The 12681-nt window shown below is 65.9% G+C and overlaps 3 protein-coding genes across 3 annotated transcripts; 1 reads left to right on the top strand and 2 right to left on the bottom strand.

The window, feature by feature from the left end:
• Positions 1-419: 419 nt before the first annotated feature.
• Positions 420-2526, top strand: BXZ73DRAFT_38639 (transcription factor Tfb2; the record flags this gene model as incomplete). The annotated part of the gene is made up of 13 exons (XM_048018234.1): positions 420-589; positions 646-750; positions 804-920; positions 968-1064; positions 1117-1223; positions 1277-1379; positions 1435-1503; positions 1566-1649; positions 1714-1864; positions 1915-2045; positions 2101-2148; positions 2209-2287; positions 2348-2526. 13 exons carry the CDS (start codon positions 420-422, stop codon positions 2524-2526), a joined length of 1440 nt encoding a protein of 479 aa, XP_047883410.1.
• A 1398-nt stretch (positions 2527-3924) lies between these two features.
• On the bottom strand, positions 3925-4756 carry BXZ73DRAFT_38785 (Gti1/Pac2 family-domain-containing protein; the record flags this gene model as incomplete). Its single annotated transcript, XM_048018256.1, has 4 exons — positions 3925-4134; positions 4204-4326; positions 4420-4590; positions 4682-4756. The coding sequence occupies 4 exons, from the start codon at positions 4754-4756 to the stop codon at positions 3925-3927; spliced, it is 579 nt and encodes a 192-aa protein (XP_047883409.1).
• Positions 4757-10392: 5636 nt separating this feature from the next.
• On the bottom strand, positions 10393-11666 carry BXZ73DRAFT_38120 (terpenoid synthase; the record flags this gene model as incomplete). The annotated part of the gene is made up of 4 exons (XM_048018124.1): positions 10393-10686; positions 10747-10785; positions 10872-11160; positions 11281-11666. 4 exons carry the CDS (start codon positions 11664-11666, stop codon positions 10393-10395), a joined length of 1008 nt encoding a protein of 335 aa, XP_047883408.1.
• Between the last annotated feature and the right edge of the window lie 1015 nt (positions 11667-12681).

The raw sequence follows: 12681 nt of genomic DNA, 5'->3' as shown, positions 1-12681 counted from the left end.
TCCACGGCCTCCGCAAGTTTCGGGTCCTGCGAGACGAGCGAGCGCACGAGGCCGAACTGTCCTGCGCGGGGTTAACATGAGGCCCGCGGGCGTGCGGGGTTCACTTACGGTTCAGGGCGGCGTTGTGTATGGTGTTCGCAGCCATAGGTGCGGGCGAGTGGGGGGGCTGAGGGAGGAGTGCGCGTCGGGCGAGGCCATGACGCGTCGCGTGCACGGTCCTTCCCACGGTGTTACGCGAAGCCGTCACGGGCCACGTACGGGCGTCTGTCAGACGCCGGGCTTGTCGCAGTCCACGACGTCGTGAGTGCCTCGCCAACGGCATGTCTCCCTATGTACTGACCACCGTCCAGCTCTCAACGGAGATAGCTGCTGGATTATTCCTCCGCACATCTATAGTCATATTCCGCCCGCCCGTCCTCATGGCCGCGCCCTTGATTCGCATTAAGCCCGCCACTGAACCCGCCAAGGCGCCCGCTGCGGTGGATGAGCACGACAACTCCCATCGCTTGGTGTCATTTCTGCAGTCCCAGTCCCAGACCACATTGACGAGACTGTACCAGAAGCCGTCGTCATGTCTCTCAATATTCCGGTCATTCCTTCCGCCTACCTACGCTCTGTCTCCGTCTGACGTACAGGTCTCCCCAGGCTCCTTCGCCCTCTCGAACGCCAGCTGGTAATGAGCCTCCTATGGCTCGAGTCCCCCATTCCTGCATCCACCATCGCCGCCTGGGTCACCCGAGAAGGGCGCACGTAAGCGCCCATTTTATTGCTCTTCCTGATGTCCGTTGCCTCACATGCCGTAGGCCGTACCATGGGGCACTAGCCACTCTTGCCCGATTGCATATACTGCCTCAATCCACCGCAAAGCTCGCCCTGAACCCTACGTTCAAAGCGAGCTTCCGCCATGCCATTACTGGAGGGTATGTTTCCTCATCTCTCTCCACACACCCTCTCATTCTCGGGACAGCGGAGCAAGTGGCAGTTTCGGTGTTCTCGCCGACAGCGAGAAGCACCCGCCTCCAGACATTGATTCTCTAGACGCTTACGCGCTTGAACGGTGGGAGGTGCCCCCGATTATCTCCCTAGCGCGACAAGCCTCTCACACGCCATACGTAGACCATTTTGTACTACATGGTCTCCTCAGGGACTGGACAGTTCCCGGCCAAGCCATCAGGCGGCGTTCTGTACCTTCTCCAGCGAAGTGGGCTCATGGCGAGCGAGCGGTGAGTGCCTTCTATCCGCATCGCAGGTGGACCAGCAGTGTCACACCCGACAGCGGGAGTGCCCAGAAAATCACCTCCGCGGGGTTCCAATTTCTCCTTCACCCACCACATGAACAGCTCTGGGAGCTACTTCTGCAGTACCTCCAAATGGCAGAGGTATAGCTCAACCTGTGGGTGTCTACGGCATTCTGAACACGCGCGCCGCTTCCAGGAGCGACGGATGGATTTGGTCGAGGTCCTCAGTTTTCTTCTCATGATGTCCACTATGGAGCTCGGCAAGGTGCGATAATCCGGCTCGCTTTGTGGGCTCCGTTGATCGCTCACGTGCTCACATGTGTACAGGATTACTCAACCGAGCATCTCAGTGCGACGCAGAAGGCGATGCTCGAGGACCTCAGGGACTACGGCCTCATCAAACAGCGGTCCGTAAGTACCTTTGACGTCTTCTCGGATTGCTCGCCCACAACGTGGCCCCTCTTTTTTTCCGAAGGCGACATCGAGGAGATTCAGTCCGACCCGCCTAGCCACCACTCTGACGTCCTCAGCCCCTCCTCTCCCCACATCAACCAGCACTGGAGACGGTTCACAGGCACAGGGTTTCATTGTTCTCGAAACAAACTATCGGCTGTATGCGTACACCGGTACGTGTTTCAACCTATGGGATCTTCCATCGGGCGCTAACTCTCCGAAGACAACCCACTACAAATTGCTGTCTTGAACCTGTTCGTTACGCTCAAATCTCGGTTCCCTAATCTCGTCATTGGAGCGATTACCCGCGAGAGTGTGAAGAAGGCGCTTACTAACGGGATCACCGCGGACCAGGTATGGCGGCTTGCCAGCCTCGTGTGCCCGATACGTTAACGTGGCGTCGGAGTAGATCATCAGCTACCTGGTGACTCATGCGCACTCACAGATGCGCAAAAACGTAGGTCGCCGCGACCAGAATATTGCCGACTCCACTTGTCTGATTTCCCGGTATTCGCAGAAACCACTCCTGCCAGTCACCGTACAGGACCAGATCCGCCTCTGGGAGCTTGAGAAAAACCGCCTTAAATCACAAGAAGGTCGGGACCTCTCAGTTAAGCTCAACTACGTCATAGCATTGACCGAACCGTCCCCAACAGGCTACCTCTACACCGGCTTTGCGTCCGTGGCGGACTACGAGTACGTGCTCAACTATGCGAAGCAGCTCGACGTCGTCCTCTGGGAAAACACGGCGAAACGTTCCTTCTTCGGCAGCGTCGAGGGGCACGCCAACATTCGGGGGTTCATCGAGCGTCGAGCCGCAGCCGGGAATACATAGAGGCCCCTTGTTCCACCCCGCCGTGGGGCAGCCTCATGTCCTCTCCACGCCGCGCACGCACCCGTGTCATCACATGTTTGCATCATCGAACCCGGCTCGATTCGAACGGCCGCTCGGAGCTTCCGAGGGCCTGTGCGCGGTGTCTGCCTGCCCCGCCCGTGTCGCCCGCACACGGACGGCCGAGCGAGAAACGCCCGAATACAGCGTACAGTAACGGTGGTGTGGTGCGTGTCCCGTCCAAGGTCCGCTTACGTTGTCTGTCCTTCCAGTCCCGGCGCCGTCCCGTCCTCCGTTGATCTGTCGATGGAACCTCTCCGCCCCGCGGTCGAAGCCATGCGGGAACGGCGGGCACGGCTGCTGAGGTTGCCGTGGCTGCTGCTGCTACTACCGCCGCCGCCGCTCTGGTGCGGCAAATGTGTTTGCTGTGGCCGGCGGGGTGCTCGCTCGTGCTTCTGTTGCTTCTGCTCCTGCCCCGAAGCCGCCGCGCCGCGATCCCTCCCTACGCCCACTGCGCCGCGGGCGGGTACGACCGCGCGCGGAGGTGCTCCCGCGCGTGGGGCGCCGCCGGGAAGCTCGCCGCGGCGGAGAACGGCACTGGGGGCGCGGACGCCATCGCGGGCGACCACGGGCTCAGCGGCGACGCCGGCCCCGCGCCCCCGATGCTGCCGCTCCCGCTGCCGTCCCCGCCCGCGTGCGCCCACTGCCCGCCCCGCCGGGCGTCGTACGCGGACTGGTAGGGCGCGGCGGCGCCCGCGTGCGCGTATGCCCCCGTCGGGCTCCCGGGGTGGTGGTGCGCGTGGCGGTGTTGATGTTGGTGCTGGTGCTGGTGGTGAGGGTGTTGGTGCTGGTGCATCCCCGCCGACCCGGACCCGGACCCTGACGGCGACGGCGGAGCGAGCGGGGAGAGCGGGAGCGGGTCGTACACCGCCTGCTGGAGCTGCTGCTGCTGTTGCTGCCACGGGGACGGCGGCGGGGTGCCGTGGACGCTGACGTTGACGGCGTGCTCCCTCTGCTGCGTGCGCACCGCGCGGGGGACCGGGACGGGGGCGCCCGCGAAGGGCGGGCCGTGTGCGCCGGCAAACCCGGACGCGGCGGCAGCGGACTCCATGAGCGCGCCGTACGGGTCGTGCGGGAAGTACGGCGGCGGCACGGCGGCCCCGGCCGCGCGCTGGAAGCGCACGGGTCCCGCCGCCGCCATGCCCGAGGGCCCGGCGAGCTCGCCCGTGCCCGTCCGCGACGGGGCGAGCACGGGCGACGGCGTCGTGCGCTGGTGTGGGTGGTGCTGTGGGTGGTGGTGGTGGTGCGACCCCCGCCGGGGTTCCGGCGCGTCTCTGCAGCGGGAGCTCGGTCAGCTCGTCGTCGCGGCGCGCGAGGGGGCGGGGGCCGCCGCGGCCGCTCTCACCTGCGCGGGGCCGTCGCCGCCTCCTGCGGCCGCTCGAGCTCGGGCGGGTAGCGGAAGTTGGTCGAGCGCGTGAGCTCCGGGGGGACGTCGAGCGCCATCAGCTCCGGGACGGCGGTCGGGCGTCGCAGCGCGCCGCTCTGCACGTCCTCGGGGGTGTAGTACGCGATGAGGTGGTAGTCCGCGCCGTCGACCCGGACCGTGATCGTCTGCGGGGCGGCGGGGTGAGCATCGCGTGCGTGCGCGCGCGCCGGGGGGCCGCGGACGGACGGACGGACCTTCTTGACCAGCCCGCGCGGCTTGTACGCGAGCTGCGGCTCGGGCGGGCGGGCGGTGTGGAGGGGGGCGAGGTCGGCGTGCTGGAGGATGGGCCGCGCGCGATCTGCGACCTCCCGATAGAGCTGCGTGGAGGGGGTGTGGGGAGGCGGGGCAGTTAGGACGGGGCCGTGTAGTGCGCGGGTGCCGGCAGGAGAGCAGCTGGCGTCGACACGCACGAGGAAGTTCCCGGAGATGCGGGACTGGGACCAGGCGAGGCCCTCGGTCCACCGCTTGATGCCGCTCTCGTCGACGCTGAAGATGAAGACGGCGCCGCTCTTGACCATGTTCCGCCGCTCGAAGTCGTTCAGTCTCCGGGTTATTCGGGGTATCATCCCCCGCCGGGCTGCCTGGGATGGGTCAAAGATGACCCGGCGCGGGGCGCGTCAGCCGGGACGCCGGGGAGAAGGAGAGAGAGAGATAGAGCAGGGCGGGACGAACCTCGATGAGGCGGAGGGCGTCCATGGTGGTGTCGACGAAGCCCTCGAAGAGAGGGCGGGCTGGGGTCATGGTCATGTAGTATGTGCTCGCGGCGGCGGTGTGTGTGTGTGGGCGTTGACGGGCGGCGGCAGGACAGGGGAGCTGGAAGAGGCTGCGGCGGCGGGCCGTTGTTTTTATGGAGGACGAGTTCCCGACCATCAGCTTCGTTCCCTCGGAAATGAGACTGAGAAGAAGTGAGTGCGTCCCCGATCAGGTCGTCATGCGTCGAACGCTTTCAGGCCCAGTCGGACTGCATGTATCGCACGGCCTGCTCGTTCGAGCTGGGGCCGTGGTGCCGGCGGTGCCACGCGGGAGAGCTGTGTCCCCCGCCGGCGCCTGAGGCTCTCTCCCCCCGGCCTGTGTGCAGTCTCGGGCCCATCAATCGCGACGAGGGCCGAGCCTGGGCAGCTCGCACTGTGCATCAATTTGCGCGAGCCCGCCGCTCGCGCTGCACGCGCCGCCGTTGTCAGCCAGCGTCGCACGCGGAGGACCCTGGGAGGACCCTGTGGACGGTCGCCGCTGGTCGACGGTGGGCCTCCAGCGATGGCAGCGCCCCCGTGGCAGGGCCAAGAGCCGGGTGGGGCGGCGACAGCTCGTCTGTCCCGCTATGGGCCTCATAATGCCCTTCCCGGGCTGGGTCGCAGACAGGTGCCGTAAGCTCGCGTGGCGGGGGAGCACGCACACCCGCGCGGGGAACGCCGGGGACGGTGTTCACTGTCTGATGCAATGTACACATTACGAGCCATACGGCGGCCTCCAGCTCCCCGCGCGCGCTGGCCCGGCGACGGCGCGAGGCGGGCCCCCCGCGCGCGCCGTTTGGTTCGGCGAGGACGCGGTGCGATCGATGCGCGATCGCGGCCAAACCTTGTATTGGTCCCGAGCTCGAGGCAGCTGCTCGCGGTCGGCGGGCGCGGTCCCGGGTGTGCCCGACGCCCTCAACTCTCGATCGACGTAATCGGTCATTCACCCTCCCGCCTCCCGCCCAGCCAGCGTCCACCACGCGCTGCCGGCCCAGCCTCTCTCCCGTCCTGCATCTCGTCGCGATCCGCACGCCACACACCCTCGCGCGCGCACGCTGCGTTCGAAGTCAGAGGAGCGCGACGGGCCGTGTGTCAGCTGGGCAGTACTAGCGCAGGGGGGCGTCGACAGCGCTGCCCGCGCCCCAGCCTCGCCCACAGGGACAGCGAGGCTCGCGACGTCGGAAGGAGGGGGGGCTGGCGTGCGATAGAGCAGCATAAGATGAGTGCACGGCCGGCGATTGGCCGGGCCCGCGGAGGCCCCAGGGACGGGTCCTGCGCGAGCTGTCAGGCGTCGTGCGCACGTCGGACGAGACGTCGGCATCAGCGCCTCGGCCGCTAACGTACTTATGCCTCCAGCCCGGCTTCGGGCCCTCGGAGCTCAGATCTTCTCGAGAGCGTTCGTTCGTCGTCTGACGGCGTGCGGCCGCTTTGGCTAACGCCTTTTCGCCGATCGCGCGCGCAATCGATCCATCGCGCGCGCGACATTGGTCCCACCCCGCGAGCAGCTTGTTGTCTCGAGCGCCTGCAGCAGGGTCCTCGCACGCAAAGTTTCCGGCTAAGGGGCACCGCGCGGGGCGTCGACGGGCGAAGGGTTCGCGGCGGAGGGCCCGCCTCACCGATGCTTCCGCAGCCCGACGCGAGTTCGCACCAAGCCTAAACGAGGAGCTACTTTGGCAGCGCCCTCCCCCCCGAAACGGCACGTGAGCGACGACGGGGCGGGGGCAGAGGCAGCCGGCAAGGCTCGGGGCGGGGCGAGGCGAGGCGGTCTGGCCATTCGGGCGGGGGCGATTCGCGAACCTTTACGCTTAGCGTTTGATCCGCCTCCCCGCTAGCCCCGGATTGTGCACGTCTATTCCCCCAGCTCGCCGTCGCCCGAACGGGCGATCCCAGGTGCACGGCGGCGCGGGCGGACAACATAGCGTGCGCGCGCGAAGGGGGGGTGGGCTCAAGTGGGCCCTGCTCTGACGACATCGAGCCGCGCGGAATGCCAGGGCGGACAGCTCCCCTCGCACTTCCTGCACCCCCCTCGTTCCCGAGACAGCTGCGACGCATTTACTCAGTCAACATCAGGCGCCCGTCTTCAGCACGTCCTCCTCCTTCCTCTCTCGTGGTCGCCACAGAAGGTCAGAGCGGTCCGCGGAATCGGTCGACGTCGATCGGCGATACAGAGCAAGCATGGCGACCCGCTCCCCCCGCCACACGCCCGGGGCTGCGCGAGCACCTGCCCGCGCGGGCCATTCGCGACTGCGGCCAGGTGCGTACGTACCCTGCGCAGATCCCTCTCAGATCACTTGCCCGCCGCTTACTGCATCCACTCTCACCCCATCACGGCACCGTTCGCAGTCCAGCCCTCCGCGCGCCCGTGCACGATGCTTGAACGCACGTCTCTCCTCGTGGACCCAGTCCGTCCCCGCCAGTCCGCGGATTGTGGAGCACAGGGCCACCGAGCGGGACGCCGTCCCGTCGCCCGTCCACCAAGAGCCCCTCGCGGGGGTCCCGCGCACCTCCAGCCGAGGCCAGCAGCGGCGCGAGGAGATCTCTGAGCGGCCCTCGTGTCTCGTGCGGGGTCTGTCGGACCGACCCCCTCCTGAGTCCTCGCAACAAGCGGGTTGGGGGGGCCTGGGCCACCCCCACCGCCCCGAATTTGAGGGCCTCTACGGGGCACGGTGCACAGATCGGAAGGCCGAGTTTCTATCCACCGAGCGGGCGGGCGAGCGGACGACCGAACGGCCGCCGGATGCATTGCACATCGAGAAGGCGAGCACGATTGCGTTCGTGCTCTGATCACGGGCGCGTGCGTGCGCGTATCCACGGAGGCCCCCGCCGAGCCCCGCGCTTCGTCGGCGCACGGCGGGAAGTGAGTGGGTCCGCGGGCGGGCGCCACGGAGGAGGAGGGCACATGGAGGAGGAGGGCGCCACGAAGGAGCTGGCGGCCCTCAGGCCTCAGGGCCGCCTCTGCGAATTCATGTCGCCCAGCCAGTCGCCACGCAGGGCAGAGTTCAGACAGCCAGTGCACTGCGAGATCCTGATCCTGTGTGAGCGCACGGAATCTCGGGTCGCCTGTGTGGCACTCACCGCGTCGATCTTGCGGACGGGGACGCAAACATACCCGCCTATCCCCGCCGGGGTCCTACCGTCGACGCATCATCATCGCCAGGCCACCACGAGGCGTATCCACCGAGGAAGGGCGAGCGAGCGGGCGCGGACTGGCAACGGTGCGCCCGCGGCCGAAAGCGGGGTGCGGACAGCGACCGACTCAGACGACGACGTGCACCGACCCGCGCGACCCTGGCTCTCTCGGGGGGAAAGGACCCTCGGTGGACGGATGGGCCGGGTATGTTCGGGTATGCCTGGCAAGGTGTCAGCTTCGTCATCGACGTGTGCGTTCGAGGACGGGCCCGGGAGAAGCGTTCACCTCCCCCTCTTCGCTGCCACCGGCGAGAGAAGAACAAGAGGGGCCCGGGACGCCGGAGTGAGCTCGTCGCCATCGCCCACGGCAGGGCGCTCGCCGCTGCGCACGCGCGTCCAGCGCAAGCTTGAAGCAAACATACTACACCGTCCGGGTGCGCCCGAGCGCCGGGCGGACAAGGCGGAGCGCCCGCCCCGCGCGCGCCGGGCCGCGGATCAACGCGAGCCCCGCCGCTGCGGCCCGCGGGCGCAGAAACGAGGGAAGAGGCTCGCGATCGCGCTCGACGGGGCTCCTCGAGCCTGAGCGCTGAGCCCGAGCCCGGCCGCGCGCCAGCGACGACGGTTCCGAACCGCTCGTCCGAACGCGCAGCGAAGGTCTCCCCCCCGCACCCGCCCGCTGCGGCTCGGGCAGTTGCTATAGATATGGCGCTTCGCGCGGCGCGAGCACATGGCGCGCGCGTACCGCCCCGCAGGGCGTGGCAGGGCGTGGCCCGCCGGCAATGCAGCACGGGTGACGGCAGCCAGCTTCGACGCGGACGGTTGCAGAGTAGAGCGGCGGAAGCGGCAGGACGCGGCAAAGGAAGGAAGGAAGGGAGGGGAGGGGGAGGGGGAGGGGGCGCGCGAGCAACGTGGATCAGCGCGGACAGTGCGCGCAGGGGCGGGAGGCACGAGGCGGCGCTGTTAGATTGCGCGCGGAAGCACGGCGTGCGTGTCCCCGTCGAGGCCGAAGCGGGGACGCGGCAGGACGCAGAACACGTTTTGCGGTGCGGGGGTGGCAGATGCGGGTACATTCGGAACCCGAGCACGAGCACCTTCCGCCCGCCGCGAGAGTCGGTGACGTCACCGGCGTGTGGTCCCCGCGCGATTTCGCGCGGCTTTTCCGCGATGTCGACAAAGCCGCCCGCACGGCATGAAGGGCGGAGAGCGACTGATGAAATCATGAAATCAGCGGGCTGAGACGAGAGAGGGACTGAACGCGTTGCCCCATCTGGTTGGCTTGGGCGTCCGGCGAGTCAAACAAAAGCGTTTAAAGCATCACATACCAGCCCCGTCGCCAGCGCAATTATCGCACAATTTACGCCTGGTCGTGGTCTCGAGCGCGGAGGACGCCGCGCAGTACTCTTGGTGTACAATTTGTAGTTGACGGCGCTGCGGAGCCAGAAGTTTGACAAACCTGCCTGGTTAAATTGCGGGCTTAAGTCGTCCACGAAGAAGCAGAAGGCATAGAAACGCGAACGCTGACATGTTTAAAAACGCCGACGATCTGAAAGCGCCAGAATGAGTACCAGGCCAGCCAACAATGCGACGAGTGTAGACACATACCACGAGACTCCTCAGACCGCCCCATCCACCGACACGCACGCGCACACAAAAGGAGGTCAATGAAAGCATACTAATCGCGCATGCTACACGCGTGGCATAGGAGAGCTTGCTAGTGGTAGATCTAAATACAGCGGGGGTGTGTGGTGCTACATCCTGAGACACAGACTAAACGAAGGCGTATGTGTATTCTCCAGTAGGGTGTAGGTAATAACGTAAGGGATCGCGCGCGCAGGCTTGCACGCGCGGCGGGGGGACGGGGACGGGGGTCACGGAACGGAGGGCCAGAACAAGGAGCGAAGGTAATAAGTATGCACGAACGAAGAGGAAAGGTCAACGAATGAAAGGGGCGCGGGGCTATGTCATAGGCATACGGTGGTGGAAAGCGCGAAGCCCGGCCAGTCGAAACGGAGCGATGTACATTTTCAGCGCACATCAAGCAAAGTGCACGGGAGGATGGGTGGTATGGCACAGGGCGCAGAGCGAAGGGAGTAAAGTGCGAATAGGAGTGTGGAGTTAGCCCCCCGCCGCGAGGCAGGAAGGAGGGAAGTAGAGTTCTAGGTCGATTACAGCGCGTGCGCCGCAGATACTAGGATAGTGCGGCGCAAGGCCCACGCGCTGGCTGCGTGGCCCCCAACGCCTGGCCATCGCGATCGGATGCGAATGTCGCCAAGGAGAGCAGGAATACAAAGGGCGGTGGATGGCGGGCGTAGGACATGTCGAGGATACCTGTGGACGAGCGGACATAGTCAGCACCGCATGTCAACCATGATCAAACCATCCCGCCGGCGCACGGGAGACGAACGGAACGGGGTAGGGAAGTAGGACGGCACCCATGACAGGAGCGGAAAGTTGCAAGGCACGAAACAGATACACACCTTCCAGGACCGCCACGCCGTGTGGGGACAACTGCGCCCCTTAATCCTACTGGCGGAGGGGGAGCAGCTCGACCTCGAGGGTCTGCTTGACCTTGGCCGCGTCATCCCCGAAATAGCGCTTCGTCTCGAACGACCACTCGGCGTTGGCGATGATCCAGTCCTCGAGGCCCTGCACGTACAAGCCGACGGCGCGGTCGATCTCCTCGCCCCAGGACGGGATCTCCTGGCGCGTCTTGAAGAAGTACTGCAGCGTCTGGTTCCACAGCTCGTACGCGAGCTGGATAGCCTCCTGGCGATCGCAGTTGTTGGCGGCCATGAGGACAACGACAAGGTTGTGCGTCTGCGCATGGGACCGCGCGTCAGTGCTCCGGTGCAATGCGATACGGGGATGATTACTCACGTCACCGCGCGACTGTTCAACATTGTACGAGAGCACGTCCTGAGAGGCGGAGCGTTCGTCAGCCGGAGGTGAATGGACGGATCACGAGATGAAACGCGAAGAGCCGTGCGAATTGTGGTACTTACGTTCGCCCAGGAGACAAGGTCGTTTGTCGCGTTCGCGAGGCCATCGATGACGGGGTGCTCGACGACGTCCACCGGCAGATCGATGCCCGCGGCGTACTCGATGAACGCGAAACCAGTCTTGCAGCCCGAGGTGTCACGGCGGAGAAGGATGTACTCCTCGAGATCGGGGACGTTGCCGGAGCCACGGTCGGAGGCCTGCTGCATGATCGCCTGGAAATACACGTCGAGGGTGTACATGAGACGCTGCTGGCACCCAGGGCCCGCCGTCTCCCGCATGCGCGTCCAGAACCTGAGGAGAGACAAAAGGCGTGCGCCACGTGATCAGCCTCATTGTACTGGAAGGGGCGCCACCGTTCCCACATCCAGTGCGGACATGAGATGCGCGCGGCGCAGAGCGGGTGGGACTCACGAGTGCGTCAGGCGGTAGGCAGCGGTGTCGGACTTGAAGGTGTCGGGGTGGTAGAGCGTGTTCATGATGCACTCGCCGAGGCCGCGCGTGCCGGTGGTGTCGAACTCGTCGGTCCAGTCGTCGAGGGTGAAGAGGAAGTTCATGAAGTCGGTGCAGACGCGGAGCTCGTCGAAGGAGCAGTCGATGTAGCACATGCCGGAGAGGAGGCCCGCGTTGAGCCGGAGGAACTTGCCCGTCTGCTTCTCGGTGAAGTTGGCCATGCTGAGCAGCCACTGCTCGGACTCGCGCGAGACCTGGTACTCCTGCGCGTGGCAGCGGAGCTTGTAGGGGATGGGCGCGATGAAGTCGGGGAACTTGAGCATGATCGGCGCGGGACGGGAAACCATGGCGGCAGGAGGAGAGGAGGTGGAGGAAGTGGAGGAAGTGGGGGGGACGGAGGAAGAAGACGTGGCGGACGCGGGCTTCTCATACTTCCCAGAGCCGAGGCGGGGGACAAGCGATGTGAAGGGGGCGTAAGCGAATGACATGACGTCGAAAATACAGAACGAAAAGAGGCGGCGGAGGAAGTACAGGATCTGGGAGAAGCCCATCGGGAAAGTAGAGGACACGCTGGGAAGACGAGGGTCCGCGCCAGGGACTTTATAGCTTGCCGAGTGATGCGGACGGCGCGGAGGAAGGGTAGACTGCCGTATTGTTTCTTGACGAATCTGTCAGACGGGCACGCACCCAAAATGTAACGCCTGCGGGGCGATCTCCGGACGGGAAAGGCAAATTGCTGCTTGCCGTCAAGCTCGGCCTCGCGCCGCCCTGCGCCGCCCGGCCGCCCACCACGCTTCTTGGTCGGCCCACCCACGGTGTTCGAGGGCGTCGTCGGGCAGGACGTCGACAAGACGCGCGGAGACGTCCGCAGGCGGACAAGGAGAGCAGCCGGCAGGGCCAAGAAGCCTATGCCACGCTGGGGATAGGAGCAGAGCCCGTTGGCGGGGAGACCACAGAGGTCGTCGAGCGCGCTGTCCCGCCGGAGCCCGAGCCGGAGCGTCTGAGGCGGGGAACACAATAAGTGTCAATGTCGGCGACCCTTGATGGTGAGACAGCGGCTTGTGTCTCCCGGATGGAGGCCATGGCCAGATTCGGGACGGACGGCGGGAGCTGGGAGCGATCTGTTGGCCGATTCGCAGGGCCCAGCACGATGGCGGGTTTGGACGATGGGCGGCAGCAGGGAAGAGGTAATGGAGAGGGGAGGACCTCTACGCGGTCGAGTTTCAAGCTTTCCGGGCGGTGCGCGGTCTTCCCAGGCGCCATACGGGCACCCCGCGCGGGCGTGCCAGACGGAGGCGAAGACGCGAGCACGTAACCCGCACATGACTGGATCCAGGACTGGCGAGCCAAACGTGGCCGTCC

Source organism: Epithele typhae, assembly GCF_022376455.1.
Source record: "Epithele typhae strain CBS 203.58 chromosome Unknown BXZ73scaffold_2, whole genome shotgun sequence".
NCBI lineage: Eukaryota > Fungi > Basidiomycota > Agaricomycetes > Polyporales > Epitheliaceae > Epithele > Epithele typhae.
This window is presented reverse-complemented; position numbering and strand designations above follow the sequence as displayed.